This window comes from Pristis pectinata, chromosome 22, assembly GCF_009764475.1.
Source record: "Pristis pectinata isolate sPriPec2 chromosome 22, sPriPec2.1.pri, whole genome shotgun sequence".
Taxonomy (NCBI): Eukaryota; Metazoa; Chordata; class Chondrichthyes; order Rhinopristiformes; family Pristidae; genus Pristis; species Pristis pectinata.
This window is the reverse complement of record NC_067426.1, coordinates 31,864,456-31,888,163: the sequence shown is the minus strand read 5'-3', so window position 1 is coordinate 31,888,163 and position 23,708 is coordinate 31,864,456. Positions and strand designations below refer to the sequence as shown.

Sequence of the window (23,708 nt, the reverse complement as noted above, 5' to 3'; positions counted from 1 at the left end):
GCAGGGTAAGGATGGTAGAGTGAAGGAACCGTGGTTGACACGAGATGTAGAATATCTTGTCTAGAGGAAGAAAGAAACTTACGTGAGGTTTAGAAAGCATGGATCAGACAGGCTCTGGAGAGTTACAAGGTAGCCAGGAGGGAGCTTAAGAATGGACTTAGGAGAGCTAGAAGGGGGCATGAGAAGGCCTTGGCGAGTAGGATCAAGGAAAACCCCAAGGCATTCTACATGTATGTGAAGAATAAGAGGATGACGAGAGTGAGGGTAGGACTGATCAGGGATGAAAGAGGAAACATGTGCCTGGAGTCAGAAGAGGTAGGGGAGGTCTTAATGAATACCTTGCTTCAGTTTTCACCAGAGAGAGAGACTTTGATGTTTGTGAGGATGGTGTACAACAGACTGATATGCTAGGGCATGTCAACGTGAGGAAAGAGGATGTGCTGGAACTATTGAAAAACATTAGGATAAATAAGTCATAGGGGCCAGAGGGGATATATCCAAGGTTATTATGGGAAGTTAGGGAAGAGATTGCTGCACTTTTGGCGACGATCTTTGCATCATCACTGGCCACTGGAGTAGTGCCAGATGATTGGAGGGTGACAAATGTTGTTCATTTGCTTAAGAAAGGGAGTAGGGATAACCCTGGGAGTGGTGGGCAAATTACTGGGTAAGATTCTTAGAGACAGGATTTATGGGCATTTAGAGAAGCATAGGCTGATTAGGGACAGTCAGCATGGCTTTGTGAGGGGCAGGTTGTGCCTCACGAGCCTGATTGAATTCTTTGAGGATGTGACAAAGCACATTGATGAAGGTAAAGCAGTGGATGTGGTGTACATGGATTTTAGTAAGGTGTTTGATAAGGTTCCTCATGGAAGGCTCATTCATAAAGTCAGGAGGCATGGGATCAAGGGACACTTGACTGTGTGGATTCAGAATTGGCTCGACTATAGAAGACAGAGGGTGGTGGTAGATGGAGCGTATTCTGCCTGGAGGTCGGTGACCAGTGGTGTTCCGCAGGGATCTGTTCTGTGACCCCTGCTCTTTGTGATTTTCGTAAATGACTTGGATGAAGATGTGGAAGGGTAGGTCAGTAAGTTTGCTGATGATACAAAGGTTGGTGGTGTTGTGGATAGTGTAGAAGGTTGCTGTAGCTTACAACAGGATATTGATAGAATGCAGAGCTGGGCTGAGAAGTGGCAGATGGAGTTCAACCCAGATAAGTGTGAAGTGATACACTTCGGGAAATCGAATTTGAAGGCAGAATACAAGGTTAATGGCAGGACTCTTAGCAATGTGGAGGAACAGAGGGATCTTAGGGTCCACATCCATAGATCCCTTAAGGTTGCCATGCAGGTCGATAGGGTTGTTAAGAAGGCGTATAGAGTGTTGGCTTCATTAGTTGGGGTATTGAGTTCAAGAGCCGTGAGTGAATTTGCAGCTCTATAGAAATCTGGTCAGACCACATTTGAAGTATTGTGTTCAGTTCTGGTCGCCTCATTATAGAAAGGATGTGGAAGCTTTAGAGAGGGTGCAGAGGAGATTACCAGGATGTTGCCTGGATTGGAGATCATGTCTTATGAGGATAGGTTGAGTGAGCTAGGGCTTTTCTCTTTGGAGAGAAGGAGGATGAGAGGTGACTTGATGGAGTTGTACAAGATGATAAGAGGCATAGATCGAGTGGACATTCAGAGAATTTTTCCCTGTTGGACAATGGCTAACACGAGGGGACATAATTTTACGGTGTTTGGAGGAAGGTATAAAGGGGATGTCAAAGGTAAGTCTTTTACACAGAGAGTGGTGGGTGCGTGGAACGCACTGCCTGCAGAGATTGTGGGGGCAGATACATTAGGGACATTTAAGAGACTCTTAGACACATGAATGATAGAAAAATAAGGGTCTCTGTGGGAGGGAAGGGTTAGATAGATCTTGGAGCAGGATAAAATGTCAGCACAGCATTGTGGGCCGAAGGGCCTGCACTGTGCTGTAATGTTCTATGTTCTGTGTTCTATTGTCAGTGGCAGTCTCTGTTCTCATTGTTCTGCAGCCCCGCCCTCTCGCACCCTTCCCTGTCGTTGTGGACCAGGACAGGGCTTTGATAACTCCCCCCCCACCTGACCTGAGGTCACTCACATCTCCCAGCTCCGTTGGCGCACGGGCTTGCTGCCTTGGTTTTGTGGTTGATGATGCTGGATTGAAAGTGGTGTGGGTCTCAGAGTGTCTGAAGAGTTTAAAGGCATTGATTAGCAATCTACCAGAGTTATTTCCATATTCCCTTTTGACTTAGAAGGAGAACATTCAGCCCATCAAGTCTGTGCCAGTTCACAGAGTAATCCATTCTTCCACTAATATTCCCTATTCTCGCATTCCCATCAAGTCCCCCAGAATCTACCACACGCAATACACTAGGGGCAACTCAAAGGGGCGAATTTACCTCCCAACCCACACATCTTCAGGATGTGGGAGAAAACCTGACCACCTCAAACCTTAACAACCGTGGCACTCCTCTACGGAGAAGTAGACCTGCTGAGGAAGGTAAACTAACCAACAACAGGCACACATCTATAGAGGCACAAGGACAATTATTCAAACTATAAGACCATTTTCGCCAACCCCCATAGATTGCCCCAACCTTTTACCACAGGTGGATCTACGGACCAGATATACTGTGCTCGGCCCAGACACATTTGGTGGTGGCCTTACACTTAGCTGAATATGTATAACTAGGGATTGCTGTCTAGGAGCTTCTCATTTCACAAGTACAGAAGGTCCTGAGGTGCATCTGATGTTCCTCAGTATTTCTCAGTATGAAACATATGCAGCTCTAACCTCTCTGGTGTCCAAATCTGTATTATAAAAAGGGGCAGATTATGAATTGAGTTACTTATCTTTTTCTTTGCTATTGGTGCTCTTCATTCAGTTTCTCCCTCATCTATAGGGAGACAGCAAGAACTATTCTTAGTCTGAGCAGTGGTTTGTGGTGATTCTAGTCAGGCCTGTTCCGGCCATGTGCTATCAAAACAGTGGTTTCAGAAAATATAAAGCTTGATGTAACCACTAGTACTGGTCTGGCCCCTGAGATTTGTGGTGAGTTTTGTCAGTGATTGTCCAGTTAATGAGCTTGGAGCTTGATGGTGAGCTCCAACTGAGGCAGGGGAACTGGTGGAGGTGTTAAGTGTCTACGACCCTGCCTATGTTCTCAGCACCACCATCCCACTTTATCGCTCTAAGCCCCTTCTCATAATGTATAGCTAATGTCTCTTGAGCCCGCTGTAGTGTTAGCCACATTTCCCTCCCCTAGAAACTTAGTCTTGATGGATCTAGTTATATTTATTGGGAAGAAGTTAAAAGAGGCTCAGTTATATCTTTAGCAAGACCATTTTAAGATTTTTAATACCTTTTTAAGATGTCTTTATTAGTCACATGTACATTGATGCATCTTTTGCGTAGAGTGTTCTGGGGGCAGCCCGCAAGTGTCGCCACACTTCCAGCGCCAACATAGCATGCCCACAACTTCCTAACCTGTACATCTTTGGAATGTGGGAGGAAACCAGAGCACCCAGAGAAAAACCATGCAGACACACAGGGAACACTTACAAACTCCTTACAAGCAGAGGCCAGAATTGAACCCGGGTCGCTGGCGCTGTAATAGCATTACGCTAACCGCTACACTACCGTGCCACCCATGTGCGGTTTACCTAATTGTGATATGCTGGGTGTTTCCTGTAGCTTCTGTTTTTTCGTCCAATGACACCTGTTGGAAAGCACATGTTTTCAGCTGTAGGAGCAGGGGAACAGACTGTATTCCTCCTCTCCCCGTCCCCATTGTAGGAATGGTAGCAGACTATATAACACAAGCCTTCTCTACCAATCAACTGGCCCTCCACCTCAACACCTTCCCACCTGATTCCATGTGCCTCAATTCTCTTATCAAAGTAGAGGTGTCAATAGAGAAATGATTCATCGTGAAAGAAAGGGCTTTAACCGAAATGCTGCAGGGTGCTTCCTTATCAGGGATCTCAATAAAACAAAGACAAGCTATGAAGTCTGGTGAAAAATTGGTCTCCTTTGAGTTTGTCTTCTGAGATGCCTCTGTTGGGAACTAGCTTTGCAGGGATGGGTATTGTATTTGCTTCATTGTTCTAGCGCTGATGAGTGAGCTGGACGAGTGTCACAGCAGGACACCAATCATCTCTTGATAAGACAAGATAAGATATCTTTAATAGTCACATGTACATTGAAACACGCAGTGAAATACATCTTTTGGGTAGAGTGTTCTGGGGGCAGCCCGCAAGTGCCACCACACTTCCAGCGCCAACATAGCATGCCCACAACTTCCTAACCTGTATGTCTTTTGGAATGTGGGAGGAAACCGGAGCACCTGGGGGAAACCCACACAGACACGGGGAGAACGTACAAACTCCTTACAGACAGCGGCGGGAATTGAACCCGGGTCGCTGGCGCTGTAAAGCGTTATACTAACCACTACACTACCGTGTCTGCCCTGGAAAATTGGACCTTCAGTAAAGACCAAAGGAATTTAAGCATTGACGATGCACTGCCCAGTCGACCTATAGGAAGCCAGGTTCAGGATGGTTGGTAACTCCAGATGATGGGGGTTAAGAGGGATGTTGGTGGGGGGGGGGGGTGGTGAGGATGGGGGAATTGGGCACTGGAGACCAGCAGTTTGGATGAAGGGGAAATGGCTTTGGGACTGGCCATTTGGATGGTGGAATGGAGAGAATAGGGGGATTGAATTGGAAGGAGGTGGTGCTTGGGTCCAGCAGTTTCAGCAATGATGGGGTGAGAGTGGGTGGTGGGTGAGATGTTAGGTGGCTGGGTGGGAGAAGCAGCAGTCTGAAGGGTGATGGTTGGAGGAATTGGGACTGGTGATGCCGGGGTGTGAGGAAGGGGAATTAGGACCGTCAGACAATTGAATTTCTAGGCAGAAGTGTCGCAGGACCTGGGAAAGAAAGTCTGACGGGAATATTTAATTTATATATCGATACTCTGATTTTATTTTTGAGAAGAGCTCAGGCAGCACGATGTTGGACGTGTGGTGATTTGGAATGTTTTCTTTGCAGAGTTGGTGGGGAACAGGCGCCGGCTCCACAGGAACTCATCAAACCAGCCAGAGACAGGACCAACGACTCAGGTAAAGGTTACAGCAGCAACATGGTGTCAAAAGTAACTGAATCAGCAGCAGAGATGGTACGATGCACTACTTCAGCAAGGAAACCCAGCATAGGGTCACTTGTGCAAAGAAGGCATTACTGCCCTATCAGTCAGGACCTGATGTCCTTACATGTTCAGCTATTAAATGTGAGCAGTTTGCATGTGTTACGTAATGCCCCACCATTGATCATTTCACACAACGTTGCTGCTCCTACCAACCTGACCAGCTAATCCTTTGAATCCTTTGGAAGTGTCTTTTGAACATTTTGCTGAGAGGTTAATACAGCCAGCAGCACCCTGGCACAGCTATTAGACCCGCTGCCTCACACTCCAGTGACACCGATTCGATCTTGACCTCCAGTGCTGTCTGTGTGGAGTCTGCATGTTCCGTCTGTGACTGTGTGGTTTACCTCCAGGTGCTCTGATTTCTTCATACATCCCAAAGATGTGCAGGTTGGTGTTAATTAGCCGCTGTAAATTGCCCCTAGTATGTAGGTGAGTCTGGGGGGAGTTGACGGGAATGTGAGGAGAATAGGTTACAGGGAATATTAGTGGGAAAAGGGTTTGCTCTGTGAACTGGCATGGACTCAAAGGGCTGAAATGGTCTCCTTTATGTTGTAAGGAAATATGGAAAAATAGTCAAATGAATATCAACATTGACTAGTGTGAATTCTCTCAGTGGAGACACAAGAGACTGCAGATGCTGGAATCTGGAGAAACACACAAAACGCTGGAGGAACTCAGCAGGTCAGGCAGCATCTATGGAGGGAAATGGACAGTCGATATTTCAGGTTGAGACCCTTCATCTGGACTGAAGGATAGAGGGGAGATAGCCGGTATAAAAAGATGGAGGGAAGGGGTGGATCAAGAGAGCTGAGATGCTGCCTGACTCACTGAGTTCCTCCAGCGCTTTTTGTGAATTTTCTCAATGTTCAATCAGACTTTATCCATCAAACAGTCCTGGGGCAGGTATTGGGATGGACCAGAAGCAGAATAAAGCTCACTTTCCATTGTTACATGAAGTGAACCCAGAGCAAGCACAGCCTTGGAAGTGTAAGACAGGACTGTGTGAAGGAGACCTTGTTCAGGCAGATGTATCTCATAGCCAAAGAAAAACAAACCTCCATTCCAAACTATTACTTTATATCCTAAAACCCAGCATGACATAAATTTATTTAACTTATTCAGCTGCTTTTGACTTTGCTTATAGATGTTTATTGAATCCAACTTTTCAATTTCAGGCTTTGCTTTGGTGTTGTCTCCCATTTTGGGATCTTGAACTGTAGCTCAATGTGCAGCAACTTGCTAATAAGTCTGAAGGTTCAGGGTTCAAGCCCTAGTTCATGGAACTGATAGACCAGTGCAACGCTGAACTCGTGCTGCACTATTGGAGTGTTTACCTCCACCCCATTAGTGCAACTTCAATGGCTCCAGGCAGATTCTAGGTTGCTGTTTTTCAGATGGGACATTATACCAAGGTTTTGTCCTCCAGTTCTGGTACATGTGAAAGATCCCACAGCACAGAGGGTAACACAATGGCACAACTGGTAGAGCCGTTGTCTGACAGAGCCAGAGACCCGGGTTTGATCCTGATCTTGGATGCTGTCTGTGGGAAGTTTTCACGTTTCTCCTGGGTGCTACAGTTTCCTCTCACATCCCAACAACTTGCTCATGGGTAGGTTAATTGGCTGCTAGTGTGTAGGTGAGTGGTACAATCTAAAGGAGCTGATGAGAATATGGGGAGATTAATAAAATGAGGAATAATGCAGGAGTAGTGCAAATGGGTAGTTGACGATCGACATAGATTCAGTGAGGTGAAGGACCTTTTTCTGTGCTGTATCTCTCTGTGACCCTATAAGTACTTTGAAGGGAGCTGGTCCTGACGTCCTTGCCAATATGAACACCACTACAACATGGGTCATGGTTACATTGATGTCTCCGGGAGCTTGCTGTGTGGTTGCAGGCAGCAAGAGTAGCTATAGTGTGGCAGCTTCCAATCCCAGCATTTCTCCATGTTCTGGGATCTAACTACAACCATTAAGTAAAGCTGATAGTAATTTACACGTGTTAAATTCCATCACGACCTTCCCTCCCTGACTCTGTAATCTTCTGCAATGTCTCTGCTCCTCTAATTCTGACCTCTTCAGCAGCTCTGAGTTCTGGAATTGGAATTTGGAATTGGTTTATTAATGTCACATGTACTAAGGTACAGTGAAAAGTTTGTCTTGCATACCGTTCATACAGATCAATTTATTACACAGTGAATTGAGGTAGTACAAGGTAAAACAATAACAGAGTGCAGAATAAAGTGTCACAGCTACAGAGAGAGTGCAGTGCAGGTAGACAGTAAGGTGCAAGGTCATAACCAGGTAGATTGTGAGGTCAAGAGTCCATCTTATCGCTATCCTCACCACTAGCAGCTATGCCCAGCTGCATCATCCCTGGCTGTAGACATCACTCCCCAAATCTCTGCCTCTCTATCTATCTCTCCTGATCATGATTCTCCTTAAAGCTTCCCATGTTCATCAAAATTTTACTCACTTGACTAATACTTGACTCTGTCTTTACCTCTCGCTGCCCTGGTGAAGCAGCCAGCATAATCAAAGACCCCATCCACCCGGGACATTCTCTCTTCTCTCCTCTTCCATAAGGTAGAAGATACAGGAGCCTGAGGGCACATACCACCAGGCTCAAGGACAGCTTCTATTCCACTGTGATAAGACTATTGAACAGTTCCCTTATACGATGAGATGGACTCTGACCTCACGATCTACCTTGTTGTGACCTTGCACCTTATTGCACTGCACTTTCTCTGCAGCTGTGACACTTTATTCTGTACTTTTATTGTTTTTACCTGTACTATATCAATACACTCTGTACTAACTCAATGTAACTACACTGTGTAATGAATTGACCTGTACAATCGGTATGCAAGACAAGTTTTTCACTGTGCCTCAGTACAAGTGACAATAATAAACTGATACCAATACCAATATCTCTATACCTGCTGATGTATCAAATTCTGTATTTTGAAGAGCTGCGAATTGCAAGCCATTGTTGGATAGAGTATAACATACTCCACAATCACAGGATGTCTCTGGTCACTTTACAGCTGATTAAATACTTCTAAACCGCAGTCACTGATAGGAAAAATGATGACAACCAAGTCTCACACAGCAATCAGTCCATCACTTTTAGGCCACTGAGCGATAGATATTCAGCAGGATAGCAGGGAAGCTCTCCTGCTCTATGTTAAAATCATGGCTGTGGGATCGTTTGTATTTGGAGTGCAGATGGGGCCTTACATTCATACCTCATCTGAATGGTATCTCTGACTGGGCAGTACTCCCTCAGTACTGGTACTGAGGAATGTCAGCCTAGACTTTTCTAAACAAAGAATGGCTTTCATGGATGACAGACAAGATTAAATGGGGGCAGATCTTCCATTCCGACTCTGTGCTGATGCTGGGATATAGTGGGGTATCCCTATGGAAGTGTTGGCCTGAGCCAGAGGTGGCACCTTCTGCCCAGCCGCCTGTGCTGCTGCTCCTCCTATCCTGCAGATCCCCAGAGAGTCCAACGGGGGAGCCTGATCTCCCACAGAATGCTCAGCTCCCAGCCTGGGAAACCAGACCCTGCACCTGTGCCAGGTTAAATGAATGGGAGAAGTCAGCTCCTAGGAGGAAGATAAGACATGTTTTTATTATTAATTTAATTTTAATGGTTTCAATTGATTTTTGCTAAATGGGTTTTTTTTTAGTAAAAGTTAGTAAATAGGTCTGTTTTTTAGTCAAATGTAAAGATTTTTAAAAATATTTTTAACAATATTTTTATGTGTCACAAGTGTTATTGAATATTTGTGACTATTAAATATGTTCACAAATATTCAATAGTCCTGATAACACTGACAGCTTTGGTAGTTCATGGGCTAGGGGCAGGGCTTCACCGGCTGTCAGACAACGCCTGGATCAGGGTGAAGTGCTGGGACTGCGTTACCATCAAAGACAACCCAGAGCCTTGCTGGAATACACAGTGTGGTGTGCTGAGCCAGATGAACAGCAATTCCAGGGCAGCAGAATATCTGCCCCAAAGTTTATTTTCTGTCTGAATCCTGGGCAAATGAGAGAGCTGAGAGTTAAATCACAATACCACTGCAGATATGTATTTCTTAAAGGGGCAACATTCAAAATTCCCAGTTGCTAATAACCAATGCTGTGGACCTGGAATGGATGAGAACCAATTGTAAATCAGTAAATTCGGTGATTTATGAATTTTTCTTGCCTTTTCCCCATTTAGAATCAGTGACCTTTGACGCACTGGCTCCACCTGCAGAGACACTGAAACACTTGACTGCCAACAGACCCCGAGCCCAGGGGCGAAGACCACCCACTCACCACAGGGGTCCAGCTGCTGTGAGTCTACCTTTTACCGCTGGTTCTGATCCCGGGCAGCTCCCAGTGCTCAGAAGCTGTCAAAACATGTGTTAAATATATGCAGCATAAACTAGACGCCGTTCAGGCACAGGTACATAACATTTATTCCACAAAGGGCAAGACAATCGGCATCATCAACAAGAGTCTAACCACCTACTCTTGACATTTATAGAACGTAGAACAGTACACCTTAGGAACAGGCCCTTCAGCCCACAACATCTGTGCCAAACACGATGCCAAATCAAACTAAATCCCTTCTGCCTGCACATGATCCATATCCCTGCATATACATGTGTCCATCTAAAAGTCCCTTAAACACCTCTATTGTGTTTGCTTCCACTACGACTCCTGGCAGCCCATTCCAGGCACCCACCACTCACTGTGTGACAAACCTGCCCTGCATGTCTACTTCCCCTCTCACCTTAAATGCATGTCGTCTCGTATTTCGACATTTCTACCCTGGGAAAAAGATTCTGACTGTTACCAGAGCTGAGTCCCCACCATCCACGTCCTGAGGGTCACCACTGACCAAAACCTCAACTCTACCAGCTGCATATTGGTATTGGTATTGGTATTGGAATTTCTTTTTCAATCTTTTTATTAAATTTCAAATTAATACACATAACAATAGTGATTCTACACACAGTGCGAAGAGACCAGGATTACAGCAGTAACAACTGACATATACAAACACAGGGAGTAAACTATATAATCTGAACCTCCCAATCTCTTACTAAGTGGACATGATACAAAAGAATTTGAAAAGAAATTTGATTATAGGAAAAGAGAACCCCAAAATTAAAAAAATTAATAATAAGCAAAAGCAAACCAAGAACTTCACAAGAAAAAGCTGGACTGTTATTTCTTCTGTTAAGAAAAACATTATTATGTCGTTAACTCCACTCCTCTATGTTCAAATAGAAGGTTATTGAAAGGGATTCGAAAAAGGTCAGCTTATATCATATGAAAATACTGAATAAATGGGCTCCAAATTTCCTCAAATTTAAGTGAAGGATCAACAGTACCACTCCTAATTTTTTCTAAGTTTGAACATGTTAAAATTTGAGAAAACCATTGAAGTGTAGTAGGGGGTATAGGGTCCTTCCATTTTAATAGGATGGATCTCTTGGCCGTTAATGTAACAAAAGCAATCATACGACAAGCTGAAGTGGATAGATGGCCGGAATTCATCATTGGTAACCCAAAAATTGCAGTACTAGGATGAGGTTGTATATCAATATTCAATACAATTGAGATAATATTAAAACTGTCTTTCCAATATTTTTCCAAAAGAGGGCAGGACCAAAACATATGTATCAGGGAAGCCACCTCTGAGTTACATCTATCACATATCGGATTTATATGGTGATAAAAACAGGCTAACTTATCCTTAGACATATGGGTCCTGTGAACCACCTTAAACTGTATCAAAGAATGTCTAGTGCACATTGAAGATATATTAACTAATTGGAGAATTTTCTTCAATGTCTCTGTGGGTAAAAGTATCTGAAGTTCTCTTTCCCATTCATTCTTAATTTTATCAAGTGTCTCTAGATGTATTTTCATAATCAGATCATAAATTATTGCTATCAAGCCCTTCTGATAAGGATTAAAACCTAAAATTTTTCTGTAATTTCAATTTTATGTGGTTTCGGAAAAGTAGGTAAAATAACTTTAAAAAAAATTTCTAATCTGTAAATATTGAAAAAAATGTGATCGAGGCAAGTTGTATTTATTAGACAACTGTTCAAAAGACAAAAGAGAATTATCGATGAATAGATCACGAAAGCATATTATTCCCTTCATTTTCCATAAAGAAAAAGCTAAATCAATTCTGGATGGTTGAAAGAAAAAATTGGATTGGATAGGACTTGATAAAATGAATTTATTCAATCCAAAAAATTTATGAAATTGAAACCATATTCGTATTGTATGTTTAGTTATTGGGTTAATCATTTGTTTACTCAATTTAGTAAGCGCAAAAGGGAGCAAGGCTCCTAAAATAGAAGCTAACAAAAACCCTTGCACGGACTCATGCTCAAGATACACCCATTGGGGACATTGAATTACATCTAAATCTTGTGTCCAGAAAATTAAATATCTAATATTAATTTCCAGACCTGAAACGTCGACTGTTCATTTCCCTCCATAGATGCTGCCTGACCTGCTGAGTTCCTCCATCATATTGTGTGTGTTGCATCAAGGATATTTCATGGCCCTTTTTGGCCTTCTAATCACCTGATTGAGCACTTTCCTGCTACCTTTATATTCCACAAGGGCCCAGTCTGATCTTAGCTTCCTAAACCTTGTGTATACTTCCTTTCTCTTCCTAATTAAATGTAGGACCTCTCAGGTCATCCCTTACCTTACCATCCTTGTCCTTACGTGCTGATCTTAACTCTGATCAGCTGGTCTTTAAACAACTCCCACATGTCAGATGTGGACTTGTCCGACAGCAGTTGCTCCGATCAATGCTCCTTAGCTCCTGTCTTATCTTGTAGTAATTTGCCCTCCCCCAATTTAGTGCCTTTCCCCAAGATCCAATTTTATCCTTGCTCATAACTACGTTAAAACATAATGAGTTGTGGTTACTATTCCCAAAATGATCACCAACTATCAGGTCTGTCACCTGGCCTGGCTCATTTCCCAAAACTAATTCCAGTATGTGAAAAAACAACAAGATGCTAGAGGAACTCAGCAGGCCAGGCAGCATTCATGGAGAAAAACAGACGGTCAATGTTTCGGGTCAGGATTCTTCTGGGGTCAGGAAGCAGAAAGGGGTGGGAAGGGGAAGATATGCTTGGTGGTGGGGTCCCGTTGGAGATGGCGGAAGTGGCGGAGAATGATGTGTTGGATACGTAGGCTGGTGGGACAAAATGTGAGGACAAGGGGGTTGGGAAGGTCTGTTGGGTCTGGGAGGGTTGGGGGTGAGAGCAGAGGTGCGGGAAATGGCAGAGATGTGGGTGCAAGCTCTCTCATCCACATTAGGGGGGAAGACACAGTTAGTTAAGAAGTTGGACATCTCGGATGTCCTGGAGTGGAGAGCCTCATCATGGGAGCAGATGAGGCAAAGGCAAAGAAATTGAGAGAAAGGGATAGCGTTCTTGCAAGGTATAGGCTGGAGCATGTTCCTTCCTCTGGTAGGACTCTCCACATACTGTTTCAAGACCCCCTCTTGGATGCACTGAAGAAATTCCACCCAATGTGTTAAGGAAATTCCAATCAATACTGGGGAAGTTAAAGTCCCCACTCTGACAACCCTGTTGTTTCTGCACCTTTCCATAATCTGTCTTCAAATCTGTTCCTCACCTCTCAGTGGCTACTGGGGGGCCTGTAGTACAATCCCATCAGTGTAGTTGCACCTTTCTTACTTCTGAGCTCCATCCAAGTTGCCTCTGTGGGTGAGCCCTCCAGTGTGTCCTCTTGGAGTACTGCTGTGACACTCTCCCTTATCAGTAGTGCAACCCCTCCATCACGTCTAAAACAATGAAACCCTGGTACGTTGAGCCACTAGCCCTGTCCCTCACGCATCCAGGTCTCTGCAATGGCAACAACATCATAATTCCATGTCCTGCTCCGGGCTCTAAGTTCATCCTCCTTACCCATAAAACTCCTAGTGTTTGAAATAAACACATCAGTCCATCAGTCACGCCGTGTTTACTGGCCTGCCCCTCACTGTCCCTCTTTTCAGTCTTACTTGTCATACCATCTTTCTTGCCCTCAACCCTACCACCTATTGCCCTGCTGCTGTGGTTCCCCTCTCCCTGCCACTCTAGCTTAAACCCTCCTGTGTAGCACTAGCAAACCTCCTGGTGAGGATATTGGTTCCCCTCCAGTTCAGATGCAAACCGTCTTGTTTGTACAGGTCCCATCTCTCCTGGAAGAGAACCCAATGATCCATAAATCTGAAGCCCTCTCTCCTGCACCATCTCCTTAGCCACGTATTGAACTGTGCTATGTATCTATTTCTCACCTTACCAGTACGTGGCACGGGCAGTAATCCTGAGATTATAACCCTGGAAGTCCTGCTTTCTACCTAAATCCCTAAAATCACATTGCAGGACCTAATCCCTGCTCCTGCCTATGTCATTGGTACCTATATGGACCACGACCTCTGCCTGCTCACCTTCCCCTGATGATGTCACAAGTCATGCTTTGCCCATTTTTCTTTACTAATACAAATGGGAGTAATCTAAGACTTTTGTTGAACAGCCACAGAAATACTAAGAGCACATTGTGTTGAGACCGCCGATGAGACGTCTTGCATTACATTGACATCGACATATTGTACACGGCCTCTGCGGGCGTCAGTTTTTAATGTTCAGAACATTATGTTCAGAACCGCATCTTTGCTTGTTCCATCCCTGATCACTGCTTTCCACACCATACAAACCAGAGCTTCACACTTCCATCTCTGCCTCATTGATCATCCCGAACCAAACAGTTGGGTGAGGCCACTCATGGCATGGGACTCGATCAGGGCAGGGCAATTGATGCCAAGGGGGGGGGGGGTGGTGTCAATCCCAAAGACCCATCTCACCACAGCTTTCTGTGCAGCTGTCCTGTGGCTGTCAAGGGGAGAGCTGCTTCGAGTTCTGACGCAATTCCCAGTGACCAGCACGGCAAAGACACGGCAGCTGGAAGTTTTCCATGAAACTCTTGTCAAGAACCCTTGCCCTTCTGCACATGTTTCTCAAAGTAAATCATTATTGTGCAATTAACACATTTTTGACCAATTTCATGATGTTTGTGTTGGGGGATTAGCCCTATCGACAGCCCACACTTAGCACGCCCAGTAAGGTTGAAATCCAGTTTCTAAGCAAGAGAGTTTCTATTACAGCTCGTTAAATGTTAACATAAAAATTGCGAGACAGGAAGTGAACCAAACCAACAGGAAGTGAAATTCATGAACTGGAAGTGTATTTATAATAGTCCAGATCTATTATAAATACAACAGCATTTGTATTTCCTTCCCTCCAAAATGAATCTATTCTTCAGCCCACCATGTCTCTGTGGTGGGTTCTGATAACATGACCCTCTGGACTTCAGCAACAACTTGCAACAGAGACTTTACATGAGGTCCACAGAGGTCCAGCAGCTGAGCTGCTGGGTTGGATTCTGAGTAACGGTGAAGAGATGAGCTCAGTTTCCCTCCCCACTTCACACCCACTGTCGTTTCACTTATCCTGCAGATCTTTTGACAGATGTTGTCTCGGTGTCTCAGCGTTTTCTGGTTTCATTTCAGATCTCCAGCGCCTACTGTTTTTTGATTTTCATCCTTTTTTTAAGTCTGCTTTTTTTTTTCCCATTCCCAATAAGTGGTTTAGTTTTAAATGTCCCCCACTTGAGTAACTTGTGGAGTTAGTTGACATTCCGGCGACATGCCACAGAATTGTCTTCTTGCTACGGAAGAGAGAAAAGTACCTCAAATTTCTCCTGGGATAGAGCTCCTCCAGATGTCACACCCTCTTTCCGCTGCTTCTGGCTACAGAGACTGCAGACAATGTCACTTGCCCAGTAGGTACCAGCTATAAATATCTCCATGCAGTCATGGCATCTTACAGATCAGAGACTCTGCTCACCATTCTGCTTATCCATGATCTTTGAAAGAAATGACAAATTAGCCTCACTCCTCCATTCTTTTCCTAAAGCTGTGGAAGTTGTTGAGTTACAGAGTATCGAAACAGGTAGCATGGTGGAGCCACTGCCTCACAGAATCAGAGAACTGGGTTCGATCCTGAACGTGTGTGCTGTCTGTGTGGAGTTTGCATGTTCTCCCTGTGAAGCTGTGGGTCCCCTCTAGGTTGCCCAGTTTCCTCCAACATCCCAAAGACGTGCGGGTTGGTCGGTTAATTAGCCGCTGTAAATTCCTCCCATGGTAGCTAAGGGGTAGAATGTGGGGAGAATAAAAAATGGGGTTGACATAGGATTAGTGTACATGGCTGGTTGATGTTTGGCATGAACTCAGTAGACTGAAGGTTCTGCTTCTCTGCTGTATGACTGTTATGAGGCCCTTCAGCCCACTGAGTCTGTGCCCACCATCAAGCACCCCCTTATACTAATCCTATGCTAATCCTTTATTTTGCCCACATTTCCCCGCCCCCCCAACTCCATCCCCCCCTTCCCAGATTCTATCACTCAGATGCACACTAGGGGCAATTTACTGAGGCCAACTAATCTACCAGCCTGTGCCTCTTTGGGATATGGTAGGAGACCAGAGCACCCAGATGAAACACATGCTATCACAGCGAGATGGTGTAAACACCACGCAGACAACATATATTGAACGTGGGCTGCTGGAGATGCAGTGGCTTTACTAAATGTGTCATCCAAATTCTTCCTCTTTTTAAGTATTTATCCAAATCCATTTTGAAAATAATAACAGCCAAGGAATGCATTCCAATCATCACTACTTGCTCGATATAAAAGCTCCCTACTCTCCCTCCCCAATCCCAAACACTACTTCATCAATAAATCCTGTGTCCTCTGGTTTATAGCCCTCCTTCAACAGAAATAGTTTATTCTGATCGACTTTTTCAAATATTGAAAGCCTCTATTAAATCTTCCTTTAACCTCCTCTGCTTAACAAGGAACACATGCCCTGACCCAGCTTCTCTATTTCCTCCTTGTGACTTAAGTCCTTCATCCCTTGTGCTGATCTACTAAAGGTCCTTTGCACTCTTTCAAAGGTTAATTTTGCTTTAATTTTGTAGGGTAGTTATGGCTGCTCCCATTTTCCCCTTTTCTTAAACCACCCACAGCACAATGCCAAATTGTCAGTGTCCCCACCAGTACCAGCTAAAGTCAAGCCTCCGACCATCCAACTGTCTGAGCCTCCACCAAGCCAAAGACACCAGTCAGCTGCCGGAAGAGCAGGTCCAGTCCTGCCTAGTTCACCAAACAAAACACAGAGAGAAGCAGAAAGGGAGGACAGAGTGGATTCCATCGCAGGGCTGAAAGTGGAACTACAACGTCTGCAGCTGTCCTTTGACCTGCTGAAGAACCAACATTTGTAAGTAATCCTCAACTGGGAAATGATTTCATCTGAGCTTCGCAGACAACATCAAGTCACTGGGAAAGGAGGGGCCAGCGTTATCTAAATGGGATTTGGGGGGGGGGTGGTGGATAGGCAAACCAACATCAACTAACTGGGAGAGAAAAAGCTAACGCCAATTAATTGGGTCTGATTATTCCAGCATCAATTGACTGTGACAGAACTGAAATCATCAACTAATATTGGACAAGCCAACAGCAACTACCTGGGATAAGTATCAACTCACCGAGACCTGACAGAGAATCGATTTTTTTCAATGACCGACATTTATTGCCCAGCTGTAATTGCTCTTGAGAAGGTGGCGGTGAACTGCCGTCTCCAACCACTGTAGTCCTTTGGTACAGGTGCGCCCATTGTGCTGTTGGAGAGGGAGTTGGAAGATTTAGACCAGGTGACAGTGAAGAACCAGAGATATAACTGGTCAGGGTGCTGTACGACCTGAAGGCAACCTGCAATTGGTGGTGTTTCCATGCACCTGCTGTCTTTGTGTCCTTCCTGGTGGTAGAGGTCAAGAGCTTGTGAGGTACTGGGATAGGACAGACCTACATCACCACAGTAGAACAGGGCATCTTCCACTATCTGGGACAGGACAGACCAACATCAATTAACAGAGAAAGTAAAGACCAGTTTCAGTGAACAGAGACATTATCTGATTGGAACAGGAGAGTGCAGCGTCAACTAACAGATATTGAATAAACCAGCATCAAATAACTGGGACAGGACAACTGGCACTGAAGTAATAACGGTACAAAGTCAAATAATTAGGATAGAACAAATCAACATTAATGAAATAATACAGGAGGGTCCAGTGTCTTCTAACTGAGAATAACAAACCCTCATCAACTAACAGAGGCAGGTCAGCCCAATGCTAACTATTTGGGACAATCATCTTGTGAGCAGTTAACTAGAAGAGTACAGGCCAATGTCAGTTAACTGGGACAGCTCTGACCAACACCAAGTATCAGAATTGAATACGACAACATCAGCTCATGGACAAGATAGCTCAACATCAATTAACTGGGTTTCAACAGTCCAGCACTGCTGTACTGGGACCGGGCAAATAGGCATCAAGTAACTAGAATCAGAGAGAACATTGACAACTCACTGGGAGAAATATCTACTAAAAGGGATTAGACAATCCAGCAATATTATCTGGAACAGGATAGATCAGTAGCTAATATCTGGGATAAAGGCAGAAAATGACAGAAGGACACAGCACGTTGGAGGAACAGAGTGATAAGCAGATTTGATGTTCCGCATTGATGACTTTTCATCCGACCGGCTGGTTGTTTCCAGAATTTTCTGTTTTTATTTCAGATTTCCAGCCTCTGCAGCCTTTTGCTTTTTGATCAAAGAATTGGGATTGGACAGTCCAACATTGATTAACAGAGTCAAGACCAACCTGGATTGTTTTTTGAGGGGGGGGAGCAGGAAGGGCTAAGGAGAGATATAACTGAAGCAAACTGGTGAAAATGTCTGGAAATTGTAGGCTAGAAATGATCCTGAGTAAGAGAGTATTCGGGTACCCACATGCATTCGGTTCTGTTGTCTTGTCTGGTCTGGGTCATGGCAGTTCCACCAGACCTCAGTTTTGGAGCAGAGTTCAGTCAGGTGCACCCTTTGATTTCTGTACAGTGGCTGGTGGGGAGGTGGAGCAAAGGGAGGTCTAAACCCAGCTTTGATCTGACTGAACATCAATTAACCAGAGTAAAAATTGGAAAGGTGGTGTCTGTGTTCCAGGGCCAAGCCCAGCACATCACCAAATTCAGAAAGAGAAAGTGAAACAATTCACACAGCTTAACACATGAGATGCTGCAATTGCTCTGTGCCTTGATGGTGAAAGTTTATCTGGGGCATTGGTATTGGGATTGGTTTATTATTGTCACTTGTACCAAGGTACAGTGAAAAACTTGTCTTGCTTACCGATCGTACAGGTCAATTCATTACACAGTGCATTGAGGTAGTACAGGGTAAAAACAATAACAGAATACAGAGTAAAGTGTCACAGCTACAGGGCAGTGCATTGCAGGTAGACAATAAGGTGCAAGGTTACAACAAGGTAGATTGTGAGGTCAAGAGTCCATCTCATCATATAAGGGAACCATTCAATGGTCCTATCACAGTGGGATAGAAGCTGTCTTTGAGCCTGATGGTATGTGCCCTCAGGCTCCTGTATCTTCTACCTGATGGGAGAGGAGAGAAGAGAGAATGACCTGGGTGGGTGGGGTCTTTGATTATGTTGGCTGCTTCACCAAGGCAGTGAGAGGTATAGACAGAGTCTATGGAGGGGAGGTTGGTTTCCGTGACGTGCTGGGCTGTGTCCACACCTCTCGTACTGAGCAAGGCTTCAGCTGAATGAGTGTTCTCTTGATGATTGACAGGAGAGATACAATCGACTTAAAAGAAGAGATTGCAGAGGAACGAATCAAATGGAACGCACTGCAGGTAAACCCCTGGCAACGATCACTGTCTCCATGGGATCTGTCGTTATTAAGGGATTAGATAGAATAGGTAGCGAGAAACTATTTCTCCTGATGGGGTGTGAGGAACAAGGGAGCATAACTTTAAATTAGATATAAGACATTCACTGGTAATGTCATGGTACACAATATCACACAAAGAGTAGTGGAAACCACAAGGAGATGAGAGTCCATTGAAAATATCTAAACTGGGACTGATTGGCTTTTGTTAGCGGAGATGTTAAGGGCAGACAGAGAGGGACAGATCAGCCATGATGAATAGCAGCATCGGTTCAAAGCTGATGTTCCCTTGTTCAGAAAAGATATCCCCATCAATTCCTAATCTATCCTATCTAATATTTTGTGAAGTTTTCACAAGTTTTGTTCCGAATCATTTTCCCTTGGAAGTGACTCTGCCTGCATGTGGGTTATGGGGAAATGAGTCCAGTGTCTCTGCTTGATAATAATGATGCTCAGTGTGCGTGAACAGTGCAGGGTAGCACCTCAATTCTCAGGAGACCTCGGTTCAGCCAGGCTCTCGATTGTGCTGAGCAGAATTCCTCAGGAAACCTGGGACTCTCCCTCCCCTTCCCACAAAACTTCCCCACCACAGGCATCGCCCAGGAGATTGGTTACAATGTAACAGGCTAACATATTCCCTGGTGATTGACTGGGAATTCCTGGACAGGCAGTAGCTGGGTAGGTCTGGATTATATTCCAAAATACATTCAGATTGGGCAATTGGAACAGACATTGGAATTACAGCCTTCTATTGGTATTGGTATTGCTATTGGTTTATTATTCACTTGTACTGAGGTACAGTGAAAACCTTGTCTTGCATACCGATCGTACAGGTCAATTCATTACCATAGAACCATAGAACAGCACAGCACAATACATGTTGTGCCAACCTTTAAACCACGCCTAAGACTATCTAACCCCTTCCTCCCACATATCCCCCTATTTTAAATTCCTCCATATGCTTATCTAACAATCTTTTGAACTTGCCCAATGTACCTGCCTCCACCACTACGCCAGGCAGTGCATTCCATGCACCAACCACTCTCTGTGTGAAAAACCTCCCTCTGATATCTCGCTTGAACTTCCCACCCATTGCTTTAAAGCCATGCCCTCTTGTATTGAGCATTGGTGCCCTGGGAAAGAGGTGCTGGCTGTCCACTCTATCTATTCCTCTTAATATTTTGTACACCTCTATCATGTCTCCTCTCATCCTCCTTCTCTCCAAAGAGTAAAGCCCTAGTGCATTGTGCATTGAAGTAGTACAGGGTAAAAACAATAACAGAATACAGAATAAAGTGTCACAGCTACAGCTAACAGGTAGTTCCACTTAGTACCTCTTCTACAAGATTGTATCATCTAAAATTGGCACACTCCATCGACACTGCTCTCAAATATCAAACATGGATTGTCTGCACAGTAGTGAAGTGGTCATTGTCACTGAACCTGGTATCCAGAGAGCATCAAGTCAAACCCTCTGGTGGTGAGAGAGTTTGAATTCAAAAGAAATCCTGGAAGTAAAGATGAATGGCGAGCTGTCAGATTGTCATTGGTTTACCAATGTCCAACGTAGGTGCTTGATGTACTTACCTGGTCTGACCTATATGTGACTCCGGTCCTACACAGCATGGCTGACACATGATTGCCATCTGGAGTGGTGCAGGGAGGTTGACTGAGTCAGCCCCATCAGGTTCCAGCCATGACATCTAAGTCTCCAGACTTAGTTTAGTTAAAAAGCCTTCTGATTTAGTGCCATCTACTGAGCTAAAAATGAATACTTCAAGCGTTAATATTTAATGTGAAGACCAACTCATTTATGATGGAGTCTCCAACCTGACGGCCTCAACATCGATTTCTCTAACTTCCAGTTACCCCATCCCTTCTGTTTCTCCCCCCCCCCCACTCCTTTGTCTTCCTTTATTCCTGTGGCTCCCTTCCCCTGCCTCGATGACCTGCCCATCTCCTCTCCTCCCCTCCTCCATCCTTTATTCCATGGTCCACTGCCCTCTCCTACCAGATTCCTCCTTCTTCAGTCATTTGCCTCTTCTACCTGTCACCTCTCAGCTTCTTACATCTCCCCCTCCCCCACCCACCTACCTCCCCCTCTCACCTGGACTCACCTGTCACCTGCCTGCGTGTCCTCCTCCCCCTCCTTCCCCCACCTTCTTATTCTGGCTTCTGCCCTCTTCCTTTCCAGTCCTGATGAAGGGTCTTGGCCTGAAATATTGACTGTTTATTTCCCTCCATGGATGCTGCCTGACCTGCTGAGTTCCTCCAGCATTTTTTGTGTGTTGCTCCAGATTCCAGCATCTGCAGAATTTTTTGTGTCCCCGCTGAAAACTGTCTGGTAATCCCTGCAGTGCCACTGCAGGGCCTGCTGGTGGCAGTACCGAGCAGATCTCTGCAGCAGCCCGAACAGCGACAAGAGTCACTTGCCGAAGACTGTTGTCTTAGGGTAGACCCTCATGAGGAGCAGAGCTGTCTGCCCTGGGAGTAACAGAATGCCAGTAATCAGCATATCCTAACAAAAAAACATATTTTATAACATAATTTGATTTTCGTAAAACTTCTGTTGCAGATGGAAGTTGAAAACCTGAGAAAAATTATCACATCGCAGCAAGAGCACTGACTTCGAACCTTCCCTCCCTCCCGCTTGGATCCAGGGCACACACCCAGCCTCTGAGAAGACAATGTCAGACGCTGTCCTGTGTTTAGTTAGCCTCCAGTGCTGCGACTTTAAGAACCTCAATCTGGTTCTGGAGTTTATGGGATTGTTGCAGATTTTGCTTGTTGTGTATCCTCTCTGACTCTGGTGGATTTCAAGAATCCTCAGAATTCCTGTGTCATCATTTGAGATACAAAGCTCCACATAGCTCTGAAAATAGAACTTGAAAAGACTCAAATATTTGTGGCAACTTTCAATACCCTAATGTGCCTTTACTGTCAATAAAGTATCTTTTGAAGTGGAGTTGCTATTGTAATGTAAGTCCAACACGGCAGCTGGATAAAAGGCATTGCCTCGGCTTTTATCCACAGTCCCTTCCTTCACATCCAGTCCAACACGTGGGATCATACTACTCTCTCAAAGTTCTTAGAATGCCAGTCACAACCAATGAATAAAACTGGATTATATTTTGGGTGCTGAGGCAGTGAAAGTGGTTTAGCATCTGGTTAAGACTGGGTAAAGCCAGGGATGAATTGTGCCAGGTAAATCCAAGACTACCAGGTCCACAGATATCCATTGTATTCTCCGCTTCTTGGCATGAGAAAACAGCCAATGTACTGGAGGCGGACCATGTAAGATGAGTGGATCTGATGAAATTCTGCATAGGGTGTGAACCTGCATCAATGTGAGTTTGTTTTTGGTGTGTGACTGCATCAGATCCAAGTCCACACCGTTCTGAGTAAGTCTGTAGCAGTGTGAGTAACAATAGATTAAAGCCTGCCTCACTTGCTAACCTGCATCAAGTGTGAGTCTGTATCAGTGTGAGACCTCACCAGGTGAGAGATTTTGTCAGACGAGACACTGTACAAGGAGACGAGCAGAGTGAGGTAAGTAGCTGCTGACTAACTGCTGCATATTTTTCTTCATAGTTTGGTCTGTGCTTTCAATAGCTTGCACTTTATTATCACTGTGGGGAGTGCTGACACCATGTCTTAAATTAAGAGGTGCAGCCAATGCCCTGCATTTAAACAAAGAGCAAAGCTTGTCACAGATTGGCACAGGGAGTCTATGCTAGGTCTCAAAACTTCCCAATCAATTCCATTCCCCAATTTATTTCCTTGCCATCTATTAGTCATATAGTCATAGAAAGATAGAGCACAGAAACAGACCTTTCAACCCACTGAGTTAGTGCCACCATCAAGCCACTTATTATTATTCTTTCACATCTGCTCATTAACACCCCCTAAAGCTCACAGCCGCCACCTAGACTAATTTACAGTCGCCAATTAACTTAATAACCAGCATGTCCTTGGGATGTGGGATGAAACTGGAGCACCTGAAGGGAACCAACGGAGTCACAGGGAGAATGAGCGAACTCCACACTTGACTGCAACGGATGTTGGGCCTAAACCCAGGTCACTGGAGCTGTGAGAAAGCAGCTCTCCAGCTGTAACACTGTGTCACCTGCAGATCATAACCGATCTCTTACCTTAGCACCATTTTGCTGGTCTATCTCCATATGCCTCAAGTTATTTAGTATTCAGAAATCAATTGATTTCTGTTTTGAATCCAATCAATGATTGAGCCTCAGCAACCCTCAGGTAGAGAATTCCAAAGATGTACACCCTTTGTGTGAAGAAATTCCTCCTCATCTTGTCCCACATGTCCTACCCCTTATTTTGAAACTGTGACCCCTAGTTCCAGACTCCTCATCAGAGGGGTAACATTCTCCCCAACCACCCTGTTGACACTCTGCATTACATTGTTCCCTCAATGTACTGCTCTCTGCAACTGACAGCAACTAGGAGTTATTGCACAAACAACATTGTCGTGCGTTCTCATTGCTTTCTACGTAATACACAGTAGCGCAGTGGTTAGCACGATGCTATTACAGCACTAGCGATCGG

General features: G+C 44.7%; 1 protein-coding gene across 5 annotated transcripts in view; it reads left to right on the top strand.

Annotated features, from left to right (window-relative positions):
- Positions 1–22,452, top strand: part of sh3d21 (SH3 domain containing 21) — a 104,544-nt gene extending 82,092 nt beyond the window's left edge. For all 5 annotated transcript variants that reach the window (XM_052036595.1, XM_052036592.1, XM_052036593.1 and 2 more), the window contains 5 exons: positions 5,082–5,152; positions 9,469–9,584; positions 16,367–16,617; positions 19,041–19,104; positions 21,715–22,452. In XM_052036595.1, the coding sequence (XP_051892555.1) occupies positions 5,082–5,152; positions 9,469–9,584; positions 16,367–16,617; positions 19,041–19,104; positions 21,715–21,765 (553 nt within the window). In that variant the 3' untranslated portion in view covers positions 21,766–22,452. The remainder of the gene's footprint in view (positions 1–5,081; positions 5,153–9,468; positions 9,585–16,366; positions 16,618–19,040; positions 19,105–21,714) is intronic.
- The last annotated feature ends 1,256 nt before the right edge of the window (positions 22,453–23,708 follow it).